This window comes from Amyelois transitella, chromosome 2 (assembly GCF_032362555.1).
Source record: "Amyelois transitella isolate CPQ chromosome 2, ilAmyTran1.1, whole genome shotgun sequence".
Classification (NCBI taxonomy): Eukaryota; Metazoa; Arthropoda; class Insecta; order Lepidoptera; family Pyralidae; genus Amyelois; species Amyelois transitella.
The window spans coordinates 3525348-3548045 of record NC_083505.1 but is presented as its reverse complement, the minus strand read 5'-3'; the positions used below and the strand labels follow the sequence as shown (position 1 = coordinate 3548045).

The window sequence follows — 22698 nt, the reverse complement described above, 5'->3', positions numbered from 1 at the left end:
GTCCTTTTTTGTTAATCTCTTGTTATTTATTGATGGCAATATATTTTATAGCTCAATGTTCAGTTTATAGTCTTTTTTTAATACTAATAATAATAACAAATAAGTGGGTGTGGTGACCTTTAGCTTGCCGTATCTTGGTATTACATACATACATACATATGGTCACGTCTATATCCCTTGCGGGGTAAACAGAGCCTACAATCTTGAAAAGACTGAATGGCCACATTCAGCTATTTGGCTCAATGATAGAATTAAGATTCCAATGTTGCTAGCCCATCGCCTAGAAAAGAATTCCAAGTTTGTAAGCCTATCCCTTAGTCGCCTTTTACGACATCCATGGGAAAGAGATGGAGTGGTCCTATTCTTTTTTGTATTGGTGCCGGGAACCACACGGCACTCTTCACATCTTGGTATTATAAATATTTTATTCCAGAAATTCAGACCAGCCTTCGCTAGGATAAATGAAATATTGAGTTTTCAGTAAAGTCAAGTTTATTTATTAAACAGTTTCATTATATTTAGTAACCTATCATATATAAGTTCTTTCGCATTGATAGCAAAAACGAAATCTAAGTGATTAAATTTGGCTAACGGTACTCTGTACTTTCCTACAGCGGAATTTACTTCTTTGAGCAATTTGTCAACATCATTAGGTGTTGATAGCCAGTCATTGTCAGCATAATGGAGAAATACTGGGGTGGTAATCGCAGTTAGGTTATAGGCTGGGGGTTTGAAGGTCCCGTATCGTCGTTTATTGGACAACCAGCCGTGGTCAAACTGGACGAATTTGTTGGAGTTGTAGAGCTGACCGAAATGGATGACTTGCCTTGTAGATGCACCGGCTGGCGTGTGGCCCAAAACTACGGGAAGCATTGTCTGAAAATAATTGGTCATGCTATACTATTATCATCCTGTCGTTTTTGTCCTAAGTCTGTTTTATCTTTTCCTTTTGTATATTCTATTTTTTTTTTATATACGAGTCAAAATACCTTTGCTAACAAATTTTGGGCTGTAAAAGTGTAATGGATAAAAATTATACTTACAGCATTTAGTTGTTCTACGTTGAAACCACACAACAGAAACAGGAGGTTTGTGCACAGCACCTGAGTGATCGCTTCTTCTACGCAGTATGACTGACCAGCCAACTCGTTCACTTTCCCGTTAGGCAAGAACTCATTCCGTCCAAGAAGTTTGAATAGTATCTACCATTGAAAGATTAAATTAATAACAAATGAACTAGAACCGAATCCAAGCCTCGTCTCTCTCATAGGTAGTTTGCGACTTGTAACTTATTTTATAGGCATTATTCGGGGTAAACAGTGGTATCTAAAAAAGAGACCATTGCAATGGTTCAGTTCAATTGGTAACTGGTTAGTTTTAAATGAGACATGACCACACATGGCCACATTTAGAGGATGAAATCCATGTTTATGAGCACCAATGTGAAATTACCTTTAGGGTGGGCAATGCAACCTTTGAAGCTAATAATACTCGTTAATTATAAATCCCAGATACTTTACATCTAATCCAATATATACCTAATTATCACCACTTAAAAGATAACGTTCAAGATAACACTTACTTCCATTGAGTTTGTAAACGGAGCAATGGCTTTGATTAAAGGGCTCCTAACATTTCCAACATAGGCCACTGGCGCCAAGGCTTGCATCGCCACGATTTTATCATTATACTCAGGTCTTGTAGATGTCATCACCCAAAATGCTGTGGTCCCTTGAGAAAATCCAATATAATGTATTTTTGGAACACCAGTTTCTTTTATAACATAGTCTATCATGGCAGGCAGGTCGTAATAACCGATCTCGTGCCAACTGAACTTCCAAAACGAAGATGATGTGGGATTTAGTGAGACGTGGTGCTTGGAATAAGTGTTCCCTCGAGCGTTGCCCATCCATACGTCGTAGCCTGCCTCTGCTAAAATATATGCTGCAAAACAGAACGGTTCAATATAAAAGGCAAGGATTGGTTGATAACAGTCCGGTTTTAATGTTACGTTGTGTTTTAATATTAAATCAATAATTTCATCGGGAATGATTGAACCTCTTTTTTTTCATCAATTAAATTTATTTATTTACTAAAAGAAGAAAGTGAATAACTGACTGACATATTAACGCATCGCTCAAACAGCTGGGCTAGATACTTAAAATTTGGCGTGCAGGTAAAGAACCTACATGTCGTCTAGAGGTGCAGGAATTGCCGAAATTCCTGCGGGAACGGGAATTATTGTGATTTTTCGTTTTACGTAATGATCATTTTGGTTTTTGGTCAGACGTATTTATTTATTCATAATTTAGAAGTTATTCCAATTATTTTACCAAGTCCTTTCCCGGGCAGCATGAGGACCCACTCCGCAGATGATGACAGTAGACCATGCTGCAGAAAAACCACTGGTCTCCCTACGGCACTGACGTCATCTCTCCCGTGGGGGATTCTATGCATTTCGAGAATATATTTGTCTTCCGTGTAAACGCGATGGATTTCGCATGGAAAACCATATTTTCTAATCAGGGAAAACTGAAAATTAGAGTGAACCGTACAAATACTTATTTTCTTTATACCAACGCTCTTCTTCTAAATGCAGGGAATTAGTAATAGTAGTTAGTTACCAATGTTTACAATATATTCTTATTGTTGTTATAATTTTATTATATAATTGTATAAAACTGTACATAATGTACAGTTTTATACAGTACAGTACAGTGTACATATTACCGCTAGAATTTTAAAACTAGGTAAACAATTTGTGTCTTACCGTATCTAAACTTGCGTCTTCAAGTATACTAGGGTCCGTCGTACGATCCAAAACAACATCTGCCCTTACATTTCGGAAAAAATATATGGTTAAAATAAAATACAGTAAATGCATCGTATTTGAATTAGCAGAGGAGTCAACCGCCTTTCTTATGATGGGCTGTTAACTAAAGGGTTTAACAGGTGTTAAGATTAAAGTAGATTTGTAGATAAGTAAAAACCCTTCAGATTATTAGATTGGAGAATTGTAAACAAAAACAAGACTGATTAATTGTAATTGATTAAATCTGCTTTATTAGTTGCCTGCCTATATTACTCAAACGTGACATCATAGAGTTTGAAGAATGAAAGTAAATTAAATATTCTCATTCGCCTTATTTTTTTTTTTGGTGGTGTATCTGTTGGTATTAGGCAGCTGTTAGTTGAAAACGTTGTAGAATACATGAAGGAGTTCACTTATCTTTGTCCTGACCTATAAAAATGTTTACAGCCATAGAATAAACAACATGACGTACGGGTTCCCGCCAAAAATTATCTACTTCCTGAATCATTGAAAAAGTATAGTAGATATCTTTTTGATATGATCATCTTTATTTAAAAAATTCATGTTTAGAAATAGGTTTACTTAGCCGATTCCAATTTTATGCCTTTTTCATAGACAGCTTTTAAATTTCACTGCCGGGTTGCACCTTTTCACTAATAACCTAAATTGTGTAAATTAGGTTTTTGTCATCAGGTTTTTACATAAAGCGACTGCCGTCTGACCTCCGCAGGTTATGCACATGAAACTTACACATACGTATCGGATCATGGTAAAAAGCCATAGTGTGTAAAAACTTGACTCATCCATCAGAATCGAGGTCACAGAAGAACAGTAGGTAACGTCGGGCTACTGGAAAAGTAGCTTGGATGATAACAAAAAGGATCTGAGCTAGTCTGTGAACAGGCAGGCGGATATAAGGAACTTATTAAATGCTACGGAATAAGTACACACTAAACACATTCTTTGCTCCTATCTAACCTTGTCTACTTAAAATCGATAAAAACATTTCAATGAAATAACTATTTTAAGTAGTTAACTAAAATAGTTTGTCTGATTTTACGCATACGCGTATTGACCTAAATGAGGCTGATAAAAAAAAGATAGATGCCTTAGGTGTGTATTATCAGTAATTCTATGAGTAACTTGTGATTACTTATTTGATAAATAAAGTACTTCAGCGTTTTTATAACCTTAAGGTCTATGATAAAAGGATTTAGGTACAATAATATTTGGTTGCCCTCGAGCACAACATCGCATTTCCATTTTCTTGTTTTATGTATTTAATTAAGTAGGTACTTAATTACATTTTAATGAAAATGAATAAAAATCTTCATGAATCACTGAAAAAAGCAAGTTTTTGGTAAAATATGTGCAGTTTAACCTACAGAAAAAAACTTTTAATTAATGGCAATACTAATACCTATAGACTGGAATGTTTCCTTTTTCTGCTATATAGCAACGCCAAGCTGACTGGGTGTCAAAACTGTCAACTGTCAACAACAAACATATTATCTGTGTTTTACATTTGCTTTTCATTTTGTTTGTGTTTTCTTTCATCCGTATTTTCTTTTGATTTTTAATATCGTGAATGTTTTTGTGATATATAATTATGGCCAATCAAGAGATAAGTTTAAAGTGGAATGGATATCAAAATAATATATTGACAAACGTGAAAGAACTGTATAAGGACGAAGGGTTGTCTGATGTGACTTTAATATCAGAAGGACTTAATTTTAAGGCTCATAAAGTCATTTTATCAGCTAACAGCGCTGTATTCAGGTCAATTTTCCAGGTACGTTTCTCTAAACCACAAGGAGTATCTATTTGCGATGAATTTTTGTTGCTTTAATTAATCTGACGCCCACTCATTTTTTGTAGCAAAACCCCCACAAAGATCCAATTATAGTGTTGCACGACATAAATCCAGCTTCTTTGAAAACTCTATTGACGTTTATGTATAATGGAGAAGTTAATGTTACTGAAGAATTTCTACCCGTGTTGTTGAAAACTGCAGAAACACTCAGGATCTGTGGTCTTTCAACGGGCAGTGAGACCGGACGCGAAGATGAGGTTGGTATTATTTTAAAATGTTATACAATTTTGACTCTTTCTGGTTTTCAAGTGGAGCATTTACTGGTATAGAAGTAAGTTATGACTTGTTATTTAGTATAAACTACATACTTAAATTATTTGGATCAGCATGGACATAACAGTAAATATGGACAGGAAATATGGCGTATTTGTGATTGCTAACATATATACCTATTTTTTCCTAATTGTTGAGAGTTATATTAATAGTATTACAGATTCTCTGCCTAACCCAATGGTAGACTGTTAGATATTGTTATTAGCATTAAGTCTGCCCATTGTAGGTACTTTACACATGATCAAAAAAATAACCAATAAGAGGCTGCCACTATTTGATATTAGTTAAGGGTTTTTGCTTTGATATGGCAAAAACAATGAGTTCATAAAATTATGTATTTGAAAATTTTCTTGCTGTTATTGATATACCTTAATGTTATCCACTTTCAGAAGACCACACCTGCAGCACAGCCAAAGAAACGTAAAAAAAGTGAGCAGGAGGATAACAATAATAAAATTAAGAAAGCGGCAACTCTAAAACCTGATGCAGTTATCAACCTTAGTACTAATGCAGATGCTAACAAAAATACGGTAAAAACCTTATTATTTTTTAATGGCACTTAATGGGATATACATAGGTGTTTGATAGTAAATTATTACTCTGTAAGCATTACCGTGACATTTATTTTTATATGTGAGCAGAAATAGTTAAACAATCTCTCCTCTGTAACAGTTCCTAGTTGTGCTTCTGCTGCTTTGCTTTGGAGCCTGGGGTCCTCTTTTTGATAGTGCCAAATAATTGAGAGGGTCTATATTGTGAAAAATATTGATTTCAAATATACTACTCAAAATCTTTGTACACTTCCATTGTTACACAATGGTAGTTGTGTACATGACAATCTGTAGGTGATTTAGTCTTGTTTTGCTGCATTCCAATGCCTCTGATTGCAGTTGTTTCCATGTATTTCTTCATTCTTATAGATTATAATAATGAATTCTTACAGAGTGTTATCCCAAAAGTCGAACCCATAGATTCTCCACTAACAGACTACTCAGGTGAGAACACAAATGATACAGACATAGCATTACTAGAAGACAGCGCTGAGAAAAAGTACTCGGTAAGCCCAGAACCAAATATAGGCAAGGCCCAGTGTAATAATACAAATGATCGTAACATCAAAAAATGGATCAATGAAGTCAGCAGTACACAGCCTTGCCTTAACATTGGAAATGAGAAAGTGAATGGATTAGATTCGGGTGATGATGATAAAGATGCCATAGAGATTGATAAGGAAGTTGATGCGGTATTGCAAAGTGGAACTATAGTTGAGTCTTTGAGTATCACAACGGAAAATCTCAATTCTATATCGACTGAAGCACAAATATGTAAAGGTAAAGTATTGAATTTTTGCTTAATGTTTTTTTTGCTTTTACCTGCAGCTTCGCCCGCGTGCTATTAACGCCATCTACACAATAAGCGACGAGTTTAACACCATATATAGAGAAGTAACTTAAGCAGAACCTCCCATAAAAAGCAAGGAATTTAGCGGCACCTACAAATGAATACAGGTTTTTTGTATATCCACGACAGCTATAGTTTTTACTGGGATGAAAGGTACCCTTTGTTCTTCTCCAGACTCTTAGTATGTAAAAATATATATGCAAAATTTTTAGAAGATTGGTTCAGTAGATAACTCGTGAAGAGGTAACAAACAAATAAATAAATAAACTTACTTTGCATATAAACATTTTGCATGTATGGTATTATAACAAAATCCTTTCTTAGGTGATGAAAGTACTAATTACTCCTCCTTACCTGTCACTTTCTGGCATTTGCACTTTAATTTTTTTTTTTTTAACTTATATATCATAATGTCTTGAATGATCCGGTTTGACCCAGCTTGTAGTCACAATACATACATACATACATATGATCACGTCTTTATCCCTTACGGGGTAGACAGAGCCTACAGTCTTGAAAAGACTGACAGACTGATAGAATTGAGATTCAAATAGTGACAGGTTGCTAGCCCATCGCCTAAAAGAAGAATCCCAAGTTTTTAAGCCTATCAATTAGTCGCCTTTTACGACATCCATGGGAACGAGATGGAGTGGTCCTATTCTTTTTTTTATTGGTGCCGGGAACCACACGACACACAGTAGTGTAGTCACAATCAGTCATATTAACAAGTATTATAAAGTTAAACAGTGTATTTGTCTCAATTTACAGATAAAAGCAATACATGCTATGCAAACCCATCATTCCCTTGTCCATTTTGCCAACGTGTCTACAACAGCTGGGGTTACCGGCGGAGGCACGTGAAATCTAGGCATTTGACTAACAGGTAAACTATGGGCTTTTATCCTTTGCTTTTATTGGGAACTTGCGACCCACTCCGACTTCGCATAAATTTTATAATTTTTCTTTATATATTATTTATAATCGTTCGCATAGATATAATCCTTCTTCATGAAACCCTCTCTAAGATTTCAAAGAGGAACAAAATCCGTCCACAGCTTTTTGAGATTATACTATGCGCTATATGTATAGACAGAGAAAATAGAGGAAATTTATTATATGTAGTGATTGTTCAAAAAACTTAAGCTCAAATTTCTACAACATACCTATACGAGTATATATATATTATAATTACGAGTATTATCTGTATTCTATCTCTAGATTCCTTTGACTGTGTCGTATAGGAGTCAGTCAAATTTCCTTTTTATTTATATCATCAGATTAGTTTTTTTTTAAGTTGCAACTGTTTTTGTTTAAGAATAATGATGTTCTTCATAATTTTATCTAATGCCACTATGTATTTTATTATCGAGCTACTTTTTCAGGTTGGTTATTTCATGGTGTATCCAGTAGGTCAGTTTAAAATCAAAAATATATTTTTTTATATATATTTCTAGGCTGTCGTGCAAATGGTGCGTGTCAGTGCTGCCATCTACCGGCGCTTGGTACGCTCACGCGACCCGCGCCCATGGGGTTCCTCACGAGGAAGCGAGGAACTCCCTTGTGGTCATGGTGGAAGCTCACGCGGTCCTGACTTTGAATGAGCCCAGCGTCGCCTCCTTACTTGGTCAGGTCGGCATGGGGGATGGAGTCACTGAGAAGAGCGATTAGGTACACTTTTCTTACCAATTACTTACTTTGCTTACTGATTATATGCTCTGACCGAAGATTGAAGCTGTTATTCTGATCAAAAAAAAAATATGAAAGAGTACAAAAGTACTATGATTAAGGTCCAATATCCAAATTAACAAGTGATGATTTATACTTATACTTTTGTTTTCAACGCGCCTTTGCCTTTAGGAGTGTTAATTGATCTGAAATTTAGAAAAAAAAATAATGTAAAGAAACCACACATGGCTCTGCATTTGTGGCGATTCTGACATACTTACACTGACATAATTGAAAATCAGTGATCTAGTCCTAAATTTTGGTTTAATTTACAAAGTAGATAATATTTAACGTACGTATTTCTTGCCTTATCGTATAGTATGAGTAAAGGATAGAATCTCTACAGTTTTGGGTAAAAAGATTTGTAAGTAATAATCATGATTAAGAAAACATAAAATGTAAACGAAACTGATATTAACGTATACGTTACCTTTCTTTCGTCGAAGTTTCCTCACGACGAAAGAAAGGCACGACGTTCGACGAATTAATAGTAAAAAAGTTTCAGTTTGCATTCGAATAATGCGTCATAAAAATATGTTTTACAATACGCGTGTGATATTTTCAAAGTGTGTGCTATACTTTGTAATAACAATGAATAAAAATAAGTTCAGATTAAGCAAGAAATATTTTTTGTAATGTATTTTACCAATTCGCTTAGTATAAGAAGTCAGTATGCGGCATTATACACCTTGAAATTATAGGTCAGTAACACTCACTTGTTTATATTTGCACTTAATAACTAATTAGTACTTGGGTGACCGAGCTGTGTTCGGTGAAAACACAGTTAGAACCGTTTTCGATAACGCGAGTATAAGCTCGTTTAATAGTATAGGATAATATATAAAATGCTCAGTCATATAACATAATTTATTTGCGAAAATTACCTTGCATTTTTATTTTGGTGCAATAAATTGTATTATTTGATCAAGATATGTTCGTCTAGGTCTTCCCACCCCGACCTTTCCCTCCACACTCTCCTTGTATATCTGCTTAGTCAACCTGTTTTCATTCATCCTCTCCACATGACCGAACCATCTCAACATACCCTTTTCTATTCCTGTAACTACATCTTCTTTCACATCACAACATTCCCTTATCACGCTGTTCCTTATCCGGTCACTCAATTTCACACCCAACATACTCCTTAACGCTCTCATTTCCACTGCATTTATTCTGCTTTCGTGCTTCTTTTGCCATACCCAACTTTCACTCCCATACATTAATGTCGGGACCAACACGCCCCTGTGCACAGCCAGTCGAGCCTTTTTGGATAGTTTCTGACTGCTCATAAAGGCATGCAAAGCTCCATTCACCATGTTCCCCGCGTTCACTCTCCTTTCAATATCACTATCACACTTGCCATCTGATGTAAACTTTGATCCTAGATATACAAACTCTTTCACTTGCTCAACTTTTTCTCCTCCAATCAAAATATTACATGCTGTCATTTCTTTCTCCATTTCAAAAACCAGTGTTTTAGTTTTACTTACGTTCACTTTCATTCCTTTCTCTTTTAAAGCTTCATGCATACAGTTTACCATCTCCTGTAACTCCTCCGCTGATGACGCCAGTATAACCTGATCGTCGGCATAGAGCAGACATTTGACGAGTAATTCATTCATCCTTAATCCACTTTCAGACTCTTTCAAATCTGTCAAACAACTATCCATAAATAGGTTGAACAGCCACGGTGACGCAACACATCCCTGCCTAACACCTTTCTCAAACCGCCGAGCTTGCATGAAGAGAGTTATGAATGTGGATGAAGCAAAGGAAGTATGCAGGGATCGTGGCAAGTGGAAAGAGGTAGTCTCTGCCTACCCCTCCGGGAAAGAGGCGTGAGTTTATGTATGTATGTATGTAAATTGTATTATTTGCGACTACATTAAAAATGATTGTAGTTGTGTTGTAGGAGCAATATACTAAAAATCCAGTACAAAACTAGTTGATTTAATAGCTGGATAAAAATATACCAGTGGCCTCAATTCAAATAATGTAAGTGCTCGTGATAAATTACTTTTTTCATTATACACATTTCTTTGAAAATAGCCGTGGTATGTCAAAGAAACTCTTTGACATACTATGGATTGACTGTACACGTAACTTTGGTTATCATGACATTTTTTATAATTTTAGATTTTTTTTTATTAAATCGATATTTTTTTTTGGATCTACTTATATGATTGTGTATTTATACTTATTGTGTAGAAAAGGTAAATAATGATCTCAAAATAATTGATGAGACGATAAAAAATAGAAGTCGTCTAAATATTACTCTTCTGTAATTGTATCTTTACCACAAATAGTTTAAACACTAACTAAGTTTGTTTCATATTAGCACATTATATTTCTTCCACTGCTTGCTCTTTAATCACTAATATTACTTTGATGTCGTAGAAGTTAAAATTGATTGTTAAATAGGTCAAAAATAATCGTCATCTATCAGTTATTACTTAAGCCCGCTATTGCATCGCAATGCGTTATCAACACGGTTATTGGTTTGAATGCTCTCATACAAATTCAAACATTACAACTCGTGACGCACGCGAATTCAATTCAGCACGTTTGTAACAATTTGTTTTTTATGTATGCAAGCCTTTATTGCTTGTACGGTTACAGTACTACCACTGTTATAAGTGGCCTCGGCAATGTTCACGGTGCAGAATAGCGCATCCTACCGCGGAATCAAACCGAGGAAAATCTCAACAAAATAAAGACCTTATATACATACATATAGGCCCGTCTATCCCTTGCGGGGAGACAGAACCAATAGTCTCGAAAATACTGAAAGGCCACGCCATTTGTCAGGCCATTGAGCAGAATGCGGCTTTATGATGGAATTGAGATTCAAAAAGTGACAGGCTAGCCCATCGCCAATAAGGGGAAAGCCTACCCCTTGGTTGCCTTTTAAGACATCCATGGGTCATGTAAAAGATATGGAGTGGTTCTATTCTAAAGTGCTGGAAAACACACGGTACAAGTAATTTAAAATCCTAAAATCCCCTGCTATTTCGCTCGTAATAGCGGACAAGTTCAGTTCGTAAGCAAATGACACGCTCTGATTGGCTCAATCGTTTAAATATTTTACGCCATACAAAAATTAGACTTATACGTGTAAATTATAAAAGTGGTAATGTACATACGTACATATAACCGTTTGGTTATTGAAGTAAGTTTGCCTAAAACTTGCATTTTGGAAAACTGTTAGTGTTCTTTTAGTATTTCGTTTTGTTAATTGGACTTCTTATAAGAGAATAGATGCCATAATTTTTATTATTCGTCACATTTTCAAGCACCGACTGATTATAGAACTTAAGATTCGTGTAGCGAAACTATTATTTTTTATTTTATTCTTTTAGCATTAACGCATCTTCAATAAGAATAGTTTTTAAGTCAATTAGACTAGAACTAAGAGATATTTGGCAATAATGATAAGATGTGATTGATAGTGCTAAATGATATTAAAAATAAATAGTAGTGTATGATATGATGAAATTCTAAAATATGATATACGAAATTGAGATATGATACGAAAAATTCAGTATATTTTTGAAACTTTATTACTAATATATTTGTATTTTGGAGTAATAATATTATGACATAATAAGGCAGTTGCTATTTTGTGATTAAAAGTATAAATCAGAGTTAAATCATTATGTGTAACAAAATTTACATTGTATTGAATAGTGAAGCCTGACCAGACAGTACAGATACAGAAAGATATAGATAAGATACGATAAAGTGTGTTCCATTTATTACGTAAGACAATTTGAGAACCCTTCCTTTTGCGTCCTTCCGAATAAGATTAAACCTCCGTCGGTTTAATTCTTCGGTGGGGCGTGTAAGGGGGGAGTGGTTTGTGGGAAATTTTCTAAATTGTCTTAGGTTTTAGACGGAATGGTTTCGGGGGTTTGTTCTTTATAGTTAAGTTAAACAGTATAACAATATAATACATCTGTAAATTCCATAATGTATTGCGCAGGCGGCTCTGTGCAAGAGTGAAATGAGTGTTAATATAAAACCAGTTGTTAATAAAAAAACAACTGGCTAAAGAACGCGCATTACTACAATCTCATCGTAATCGTGTAAATGTACCGTACAGTCGGGATAATAATTACTTGACTCTGTTCATATTATTATAATATATTTCAAATAAACCTGACCCTGGTTGGTTAAACCAGGGTCAGGTTCATTTGAAATTGACTGTACAACGGTCTAGTCAGGCTCATCTATTTAAAATAACAGATAAAGGAAAAGCTCTTATGAGAAACATATCAAACTGTACAAATAATTGTGAGCTTCGAAATAATACAATTACAGGTATAAAACATGGCATTGTATATCTTTAGGTAATGTTAAGGTGTTACTGTTTTTGGTGGGTTTCAATACTATACACTTCTATGAAAAACTTAAATTATGTATGGCAAAATGTTATATGCAACGATTTTATAATGAAATCATCATTTTGAAACAAAATTTCATATTTGCCATATAAGAAAGACAGAGATGGTTATACAAATGTCAGCTGCTTATATAATTTGTTAACTAGTAAGCAACAGTGTCTTAATTTTAGAGTTAATCGCCCACCTTTGTATGGCTTTAAATCACACAATTCCACAGATTTGACATTTAACATAAGAACACTCTTTAGGACTTAAGTAATTATAATAAGTTACCAAAGCAATTTTAAGTAACGTATGTTTAAGCCTAATAAAATTTATATATTTTTGTATGAAGTGATGAAACTTAAGATATTATATTTTTTAAGAAAACGGTGTGTAGTTCTTAGAAGTTTGGCGAGGAAGCTAATATTAAGGTTCAAATTTGTATCCAATATACTTAACTCTATTACACAACTACTTATATCAGTAACAATCTTATGAAGTAACATAACGCATGGCTTTAAAAAGATAATTGTCAAAATTAATAAATTAATATGCTGCCATAATAATTTATGTATATGGACTTCCAAACGCAATGGAGATTAAATATATTTTTTACAATAACAATGTTGTTTTTTATAAATCTGTTACTGTTCCTTCAATTATTATTCCCGGCGCCAACTGCACTCTCTCCTCCATCCTGTTATCCATTATAGAACAGAACAAATCCGTTTTTGAATCCTTTTTCTTCAAAGCTGATATGATGAGGTCTTTGGAGTCTTTTCTGACCAGTTCTCTACTGCGTGATCTTGGAGGTGGGGGCGCTGGGCTAGACTTGCCACTAGCAATTACTCTCCCCGTAGGAGTAACTTTGCCAGGTAACGGCGACGCTTTGCCTGAAGGAGGTAATCCCATTCTGCCTGGTTTCATACCTGTATCAATGAACCCATTATCAGTTTCCCCAGATCTTTTCATGGACGCTCTGTTCCTTGGCGTCTTTTTCAACATAGCCTGGAAATTGAAAGGAGGATCGTCCTCGTTCATATCGTTGGTGGATTTCGCCAGTGCTTGCAGTTCTTGAATTGGATTTTGCATGTCTGGAGCATCAATGCCGTATAAACTTCTACTGTAATTAGTTTTCCGGAGTCTCGGAGCGCTGCTGCCTTCAAGAATGTCTGTGTCGTCGCGCGCGTGCCAAGGTTCGGGCGGCTGGTAGTAGCTGTGAGGTTGGACCTTCTTTTTGTAGACTACAGGTCTTGAGCTCGGGGGTTTGGGTTCCTCCGGCGGTAGTTTGGGTACCGGCTGCGTGGGGTCCCTACAGAAGGGCACAGTCATGAGAGTTTGCGTGCTGGTGGAAGAGGTGGTGATGTCGGTTTGTGCTGTGAACCGCCGCTTTAAGGGTTCGTCCCACTGTTCGTGGTCGGAGTCGTATTGGCTGGCGAAAGTGTCGCTGTAACGATAAAATAAACGGGTAGAAATCATAGGTGGAATTGAAGTACATTCTGCTGTAATATACAGAAATGTATATTTTGTTATAATAATTATGTTTTCCTGGACCTTACTAAATTATATTTTGTATGCCACATGTGACCTTACCTAGTTATTTTAAGGATGGTATCGACGATATTAATAAATATTGATACTTTTTAGTCCTGGATTTCTATAACAATGATTCAGGGCGAATGACCAAACGTACCTCCTTAGGTATGGGGATTTTGCTTGTCATTTGATTACTTATTTAAATTTCAATTCTTTTATGTAATCATTACAATGTATCCTCTCGTCTACATTTCTATTCTAATGCTAAGTTTGTGAAGTTGTTGAATAGGTATTGCACCTTCATGCTTTTAATATTTATTAAGTGATATTAGAAAAGTCACTTAAATGAAAAAAAAATGTATTTGCATATATTACTAAATTTTAGAGTGTAAGTAGAGTTAATATGAGATAGTACTTTTATTGCGCTTTGAAAGTTCTAAAGGGGCAAGTTGATAAGAAACACTCACGTGGATTTGGCTGCAGGGTCGCACATGTACGAGGTGTCGTAGTACTGAAGCTGGTCGATTCTGAAGGGCAGTTTCCACACGGTTGGCGGCCCGGAGCCCAAGAAGTCGGCCTCCTTAGCCTGAGGGTTCACTCGGTCTAGCAGCACGGACGTACTCGTATTTAGAAGAGCCTCCAGCATTGCTTGGTTGTAAATGTGTACCTGGAAGAACCAAAGTTTGATCTAAGAGTTTAGTACAATTCTAGTTTTGGTTAAGGTTGTGCATGTAGAAATTGAGTAATAAACCTTAAAGATGTCGTAAGGATACAAACAAGAAATCTTTCATGATCGACGGCTATTTTTTTCTTATCTTTCGCCGTTTTTTTTTGGGGCACGGAGTCCTGTTCCTGACATTTCTTTAAGCGTCCTTAGTAAGTATCATTGGCTCGTTTAGGTATGACATTTAGTTACAACAAGCGCCTTACGTCATTGTAAAGAAGTCATAACTCTCTGTATGTTGATTTTCATAGGCTATATTTTGACGTACGAAGACAAAAATATAAAATTTCCCCTTCCATATGATAAAGAGATTAATAATTACCTGCTGTGAGAAATGAACTAAATCCTGGTATCTCACAGCTCTATACTGCAGCAGGACTTGGAATATGGATCGGCTTTTCCATTTCATGGCGAATCGCTTGAGAAATGACGCAGTTTCCTCATCTATTTGGCCTGTACCTTTGTTGATAAGAGGGCCGTAAGCCTTGCGGACTATGTAGCCTCGGTACGCTGAAAACGTTTATTTTTTTTATAAATCTAAGATTTTAAAAGATTGAATTTTTCATGCGACGGTTTACCACGAAACACAAAATTGCTATCAATAAACCGAAAGGACGCAGTCACTAAGACTATAACGTAGCTACATTTTTTACCTTTACGGCTTTCATATGTAATGTATGTACTTCAACCATACGGCAAGAGAGCTGGAGTAGTGTAACACAGGCTCAACCTTCATCAGTCTCCAGTCTCCTTTAATCAGCTAATTTAAGTTAATCTCATTTTAATAAGTTCTTATTTGGTTGTTGGAGAAAAAAAACGATTTTTTACTTTACTTTATTAAACATAACTTAATTCCCGAACAAATTATAGGTATAACTCGAAAATAAGAAATAAATCTAACTAAGCCATGTTTCTTACCTTTTTGTATTAGTAAAGCAGCGTCGTCTTCCGTTACGTTGAGAGATTGTTGTTTTTTCAATTCTTTTACTGAAAGATTGAGACATTATTTTTAAAATAGAGAACCCTATTTAATAGGTATCCTATGTTTAAGATTATTTCTTTAAACTAATAAATGAAACATTAATGCAAATAAAAACAGTCAAATAAAGAATGGTTTTATCTGCAGAGAGTAACTTGAGCTAAAATGTTGAAAAGCGGACACCAGACTCCAGAGAGAGGCTGAGAGTATGTGATAACAGAGTCATTTACTTGACTCACTTTACTCATTTTTGACGCACGATATTACCTACACATTGTAGTAAGACTTACGTGTTATTAAAAAATGTAAGTCATGAACTTACTGTGCATTATTTTGGATTTGCTTTTGGCCGCTTTTCTTCTCGCTAAGAAAGCTCTCATCATGCATTGAACTTTAACTATTTTCTTCACTTGTATTTCGTATAATCTGTAATATAATTGTCAAGTTTAAAGAAATAATAAGGTTCTTGGAACTTAAGAATCTTCATAAAAGGGAATTTAAATTCGACATTATCTACTTGCTCATTAATGAACCGATTTTGATGGATTTAATTTGTCTTTCTAATGTGCTCCCATAGTCATCGGTTTAAGGTTTCTGATGATGGAACCGAGAAATCTTTAAAATTTTATAAGCTTACCTGGAAAGAAACTCTTCATTATAATATTTGAGAAATACTTTAGTTTTGCCCAACACCCAACCCTCCATTTTGAGCCTGATCAGCAGTAATCTGCAATTATCCTTTGTTACTTCCACATTTTCATCAAAATCAAATGCTAGGAAGCGATATCTGTAAAATATTTTTTCATTAACGGCAATGAGGAATGAATGAAGAAAAAGATGGTGTTTAAAAACATATTGTTTAATATACGCACTGGCTGCTAATAAAAAGTAATTATTTTAATCGAAGAAAAAGCATGATCTTCTTTTGCTAATTCTCACGACACAATGATTTAAGATGCAATAGAAGTTAGGGTTATTTTTATGTTTTAAGTTTTTTTTTATTGTAGTTTCTTTATTTTTACCAACATTGTATTTTATTTTCAATCCCGACCTTATTATCTATAGGTACAGATGGAAAGAGATGTTTGGAAGGAGGGAGGAGAGTCGGCCATGTATTGGTGAACATACGTGCAGAACATTTAGGTAGATAATTTAAATTTGAAAGTGTTCATGTACCATCGTGGCAAGTAAGTTTGCTATTTATTAGTCTGTGTTATTGTAGTAAATACCTTCGTATAAATTCAGCGAACGGTATTCGACACGAAAACCCATTCTGCCGTGCTTTAGCCGTGTCCAAAATAGCCAGAGCCCTTAACTGCTGTTTCACAACTTCTGACTGGAAACCTCTAGGGTTGTCGTTCAGGTCAGCTCGTATGCATCTCACGTAGTGGGTGCCACCACTGCCAGGCCCTATCGACAGCTGTTTCAAAATCTCTAAGCTGGTAGCCCTGTAAGTGGCCGCAGCAGTCCTCATTCTGTGCACTTGGGAAAATTGACCCTTGGATACTGTGTTGTACTTCTGCAAATCGTTAATAAATTGAGAATCTTTTCATCGAACCAAAAAAATATTTCAAGGTACCAACAAGAAGTAACAAACCTACCCGTGCCTTCATATTCTCCATTTCTTTCTCTGATTTAGATTTCGCAACCGTGACTTTAGGCTGACTCGGGGAAACGGTCAAGTTGCCTGTTTTAGTGAGTTTATTTCTGAATAGCTGCTGAACTGTGATGTTTGTTGAAGCTCTCATGGTCTCAATCATTTCTGGAGGCAGAAAGTCTTTGTTTTTGTCAGCCATTTCACGGGCGTCGTAGTTCACTTTTCCTGTGTAATGTGCGACGCTGAATTCGTGGCTTCCAGACAACTTGATGTAGGGTCCTTTGCATGTTGTTCTAATTGTGCCTGAAATAATAATATAAGTATGAATTACTATTTAGGTTTCTTAGATTTTCAATTAGTTTTGTGTATCTGTAAGTAAGAGGGGATAGTAGCCTCTTGAATATTGTCACATTGTATTGGTGTCGCATATTGTAAAGACATTTTGATAATGGGTAGCTAAACCTGTGTGGTTTTTTCATGTTTACTAAATCTTAAAAAAATATCAAAAGTACAGCTGCAATCTAGATTTTCAAAAGCTGATGAAGACATACTCATAATAAACTCCTGGCCGCTCCCTGTGCGACTTGCTTCGTCAAGTATATAAAACAAGCCCAGTGGTCTCCCCATCAATTGGTCTACAGAGTTCTTATTGTCATAAAAATGTAAAGATGCAGTTGGAACTTCCTCTTCAGCAGCTTCCTGCATCTCCCAAGCAAATATCCTTTGATTGTATAAAAACTGAATTTGCTCATTAGTTGTATTTACTATCAACTGCTCTATTCGATTTCTATGGTAACACTCAAACCCAAACATATCTAACAGGCTTACAGAATATTTGTCGCCACTGAAAAATATAAATAATATGTTTTAACTTTAATTACCTAGTAAACAATATGATGGAAATTATTATTAGCGTTACTTACAACACTGCTCTCATAAACGATAACTTTGAATTTATCAAATTGATCATCCAGTCAATAAGTCGTTTATACAACGCGCTGGCCAATGTATCTCTGGCGTCTCGTGCTTCATCTGTTGAATGTTTGCGCTTTACAGCTGTTCCACTTTCTATCAAACAATAGTTAAGTAGTGCCCAGAGAAATTTAGTTTCTTCAAGGGACAGGAGCTTTGCTACTTTCTTAGCTTCATCTGGATTTTCGATTTCAGCTGAACCGCTTTTGCTATCTTTGAACCTCACATTGCCTAATACCAGTATACCTGCTAATATTGTTTCCAAAATGGTAATGTCTTCCTCCTCCCAATCCAATACTTTCAAATTTTCTATAAATTCTTTGTATTTTTTTACATTTTCCCCAGGTGTTTCACGAACACCTGTGGTACTTTTGCATGGTTCTTCTAAAATCCTCAAATACCGGTGTTTTCTGCTCTTTTCTAAACACAGTTCATCCAGTCTTTTTGTTGCTTCCATAGCATCGTAAAAATAATAGAGCAGGTTAAAATTGGCATGGCTCCTGAAATGTTTAGACAATGTTTAAAGAATTTGTATAAAAAAGGACATTTATTTATACCACCAAATGAAAAATCACGTAACTTACATATCCGTAGATGATACGCGCCATTTTTCTAACTGATAAAGCCAAAATATGGCGCCACTAAGTTTTCCGGAACTACCGTATGTTACTTGAACTTGTAAAATTCCTCTTGTAGAATTACTATTAATTGGTGTGGCAGCATTAATAGCAGCATGAATAACTTTGGTCGCTTTTTGAATACGTTCTGCAGTGTTATTTTTCATAGCACCCAAATGTGTAAGATGTGATAGTGCATGAATCATGTTTGTGGTTTTTCCTGATTTGCTCTCCCCTGAAAACACAATGTGTTGTGGTTCATTATGATGGAGAGCATCTTGATACGCGCTGTCTGCTACAGCAAATATGTGGGGTTCATTGTCTGACCTTGATTTGCATTCGTACTTTATGTGATACTGAAACATAAATTTACAATGTGTTATATAACAGTTTGTTTATTAGTCAAAAACTAAGACAGTTCTTATATATTGTAGATTCTCAGCTAAGTGACTATGCAGTCTTATTGAGAAATAAAGATCTTTGAACTTAATTATTATTTACTTACAGATTCATTGTAAATATCTTCATTTGTATTTGGATTCAAAATAAGAAGAATATCGCCTACAAAAGACGTGAATGATCCCTTTGCTAGTTTAGTTTGTAGCTCAGCAAGAATTCTATCTTCTGTTAAATTATCTAAAGCAGCTAAATCCTCAACTTGCATGGTTTCAGGTTCATGAACTCCTTCAGTCATTAGAAGGCCTTTTTTAATTATGCGCTCTGGTGGTTTACTTGGGGTTTCTGTCTTTTTTAAATCCATAATTTGCATTTTCAACTCTGTTGACAACTAACATACAATTATTGTTGTAAATGTTTCATAACTATAAATTTAATTTTCTACCTTTTAACTATTTGTATTAGGTTTTACTAAAATGATGAAAATTATTGACATATAATAATTTTTTTACTTACGTGGTAGTCATTTTCAGGGACAGATTGTATAAATGGATGTTCTTCTAATTCCATAACATATGGCCTATGTTCGGGATTTTTTTCTAAGCATCTGAAATGTGTATCATTAATTTTATGTATAAATATTTTAGTTTAATACGTACCTAATGAATATAAACAATATGATTTTCCATTTCATACTCACTCGCTTATGAAGTCGTTTATTTCATTTGAAGACATTGCCGGTTTCGTTAATCCAGGCGGTGGATTCCTTATAATTTGGAATAATGCTCGTGTGGGATGCATATCTTGAAAAGGGGCTTTGCCATCTACCATTTCGATAGTAGTAATTCCTAAAGCCCAAACATCAGCTCTGTTTCCGTACCCTTCATCGCTACTAGCTACAACTTCAGGAGCCATCCAACTCGGTGATCCAATATTCGTATGTCTCTTTGCTAGATTCCCATTCAATTTGCAGGATAATCCGAAATCTGTAAGCTTGACTTCTCCATCTTTGGTAATCAGAATATTACTGCACCTTATATTTCGATGCATGACATTGTTCTCGTGCAAATAAATGAGGGCCTAGAAATGAATGGTAGATAAGATGGATTGATTGGACCAATCGGAGGAGTCAACACGTATGTTTGACGTAGAATGATGGAATGCCCGCCCCTAAAGAATGATTGTAAGTGGAGACGGCTCGGCGATAGCGCGTCAGCGTCAGTCAACTGGTGCACGCCCATAAGATTCATTGGGGCTATTTGCATGCGTATCGGGCACTGTGCTGTCTCGAGGCCTGTCGTGTTCGCCACAGTCTGATATATCAGTGTGTTTAATACGTTCATTACGATCGTTTAGCTTTCAAATATATGGATGTAAGGAATGAGTAGATCTTTGTCTCAGTTAAAAAGGGAACGATCTGATTCAATAAGTTTTGTTTGATATCTACTTTTTATTTAATAAACCTTCAAAAGACTTATAGTTAATAATATAAATATTTTTATCTGATATCATACGAGTATTCTAACCATACATTCCTTTGCTTACTTTAACTATCTATTTATTAATTAAAACTATAACCGAGATAAAAAAAGACAGATAAAATAATTACATTGGACGCTTTCTTGATAGACTGAAAGCATTTAAAATATGTTCTTGGGTGTTTCTTTTACCTCGGAGTTGAGTTAAATGGATATTTGATTTCTAAATAAGTGATAGAATCAATCTTAATCTATTTCTAAATTATTTGCCTTACAAGCCCAACCAATGTTAAATTGAAGTTCTGTCCCATTAGGGTGAAAATATGTACGTAAAAATATCAACTTACGATCCATGACAACCTACAAAGATAGGCTTATTTATAGGCACGCTTACATTTACCGTATATTGCAATATCGATGAAATTTACATCAAAAGTAAGTCCGTGATTGTGTACCTTACGATATGCTACATCGATAGATATGCGTGGACGATCTGCCGAACGAAAAGGATGGAGCACCGGTATATTGCGATTGTGAAGCAAGTGGCTTGCATAAAGATAATACACATTTATACTGATAAATTTTCTTTAGAACCTATATCTCCAATTTACATTTACGACTTAAGACTCAATAGATAAATGTATAAGGAAGCTTTTAAGTTGTTCCGTGAGAGTCTGCAGGATCATTGGCTACTGCGTCAGAGGTCTGTATATCTTGTGTGCGCGAGCGCATTATTTACGATAATTGAGCGATGCGCCACGATGGGGGGCCATCACGGTGTTGTCGGGCGCGCACTGACATTCGCATCGACAAGTTCGACTGTTCCGTCGCGAATCACATCAAATAAAGCGGCGTGCATTTTAAGTAATGGCCCTAGATAGTATTTCAACGTACGTGGACGAATCCCTCGCAATATTTTATCCGACGTCACGGGAATCGCCCGGACACGGATTCGAAAACAATTGAGTTTGCATTCAAAGTACCCACCAATTGATTCAGCCGTTGAAAGGTGGACTGGCAGTCCCTTTGTTTTGTAAACAGCCACGTCGACTCGTATGTGACGAGAGACATGTTTATAGTCCGTTGAATATGGCTTACCTTGATCGTATATTTGAGAATGTAGGCGATATGTTCCTCCGACATTTTTCTGTCTGTTGCGTTCAGCTTTCTGACGATGTCGATGACAGATCCGCATTCACACAGCTGCAAAATAGAGGATAGCTCTGAGTCATGCATAATCCTGGCGATTTATTCAGGAATCCAAGCAGTCAATGCCTTAGTTGGAATAAAGGCGACACTTTCGCATGTGGATGCTATCTTGCCAATGATTTCCTTTGAATCTTGTTCGGTGTTGATGTAGATTGGAATTTGTAGCCCGGTAGCAATGGTCAGAAACAGTATAAATAAGTGATTTAATGTCGTAGAATTTATCTCGTGTGGTTTTAAAATTATTTTCTCATTGATTTTTATTGACTGCTACATAAATGAGGCAATATTATCACCAGTAGGTACACTATTTACTATTATATACCTGAGTAATTATATGCTGAACTTTGGTCGGGATAATAATAAAATGTTTTACTTAGTTTTTATAGTTAGATACCTATTTATTGTTTTTTATGAAACAAATCAAACATACCTCAAGTACAAACCAAATTTTCTTCACACCTTCCGATTTCTCACAGAAAACTCCATAAAAATCGATCAGATTCTGATGATTAGTGAAGTCTCTGAGTATTTTATATTCTTCTTGAATGTGGACTTCATTGTCATCAGTAAAAGTATGGACCTTGATCGCTACAGCCTTGCCATTGGCTTGTGTATCACTTGCTTTGTATACCTCTCCAAAAATTCCTGACCCTAATTTAGTATCGAGAACATATCTTTCGAGGGGGCTGGGTAAGGTGGCCACATTCAGGCCGTCCTTCAT

At 35.6% G+C, this 22698-nt stretch overlaps 3 protein-coding genes across 4 annotated transcripts; 1 reads left to right on the top strand and 2 right to left on the bottom strand.

The window, feature by feature from the left end:
* Window positions 1-492: 492 nt before the first annotated feature.
* LOC106142977 (lipase 3) lies at window positions 493-3869 on the bottom strand. The gene is made up of 6 exons (XM_013344936.2): window positions 3791-3869; window positions 2771-2936; window positions 2334-2532; window positions 1583-1944; window positions 1044-1202; window positions 493-876 (listed from the first exon to the last, which is right to left on the bottom strand). Exons 2-6 carry the CDS (start codon window positions 2882-2884, stop codon window positions 493-495), a joined length of 1218 nt encoding a protein of 405 aa, XP_013200390.1. The 5' UTR covers window positions 2885-2936; window positions 3791-3869.
* Window positions 3870-4325: 456 nt separating this feature from the next.
* LOC106143047 (zinc finger protein 131) lies at window positions 4326-13072 on the top strand. Of its 2 annotated transcripts, XM_060945556.1 has the most exons (7): window positions 4326-4604; window positions 4691-4882; window positions 5348-5488; window positions 5902-6289; window positions 7128-7242; window positions 7814-8027; window positions 9724-13072. In XM_060945556.1, the coding sequence occupies exons 1-6, from the start codon at window positions 4422-4424 to the stop codon at window positions 8025-8027; spliced, it is 1233 nt and encodes a 410-aa protein (XP_060801539.1). In that variant the 5' UTR covers window positions 4326-4421; the 3' UTR covers window positions 9724-13072. The 2 variants fall into 2 exon arrangements, with proteins under 2 accessions (XP_060801539.1, XP_013200473.1); XM_013345019.2 differs by lacking the exon at window positions 9724-13072 and having other exon boundaries at window positions 7814-8211.
* A 14-nt stretch (window positions 13073-13086) lies between these two features.
* On the bottom strand, window positions 13087-22698 carry LOC106143017 (neither inactivation nor afterpotential protein C). Its single transcript, XM_060945548.1, has 16 exons — window positions 22408-22698; window positions 21867-21971; window positions 19991-20370; window positions 19807-19897; window positions 19400-19681; window positions 18862-19250; window positions 18229-18777; window positions 17857-18149; window positions 17310-17608; window positions 16938-17227; window positions 16346-16495; window positions 16031-16134; window positions 15648-15716; window positions 15052-15239; window positions 14473-14672; window positions 13087-13916 (listed from the first exon to the last, which is right to left on the bottom strand). The coding sequence occupies exons 1-16, from the start codon at window positions 22696-22698 to the stop codon at window positions 13103-13105; spliced, it is 4494 nt and encodes a 1497-aa protein (XP_060801531.1). The 3' UTR covers window positions 13087-13102.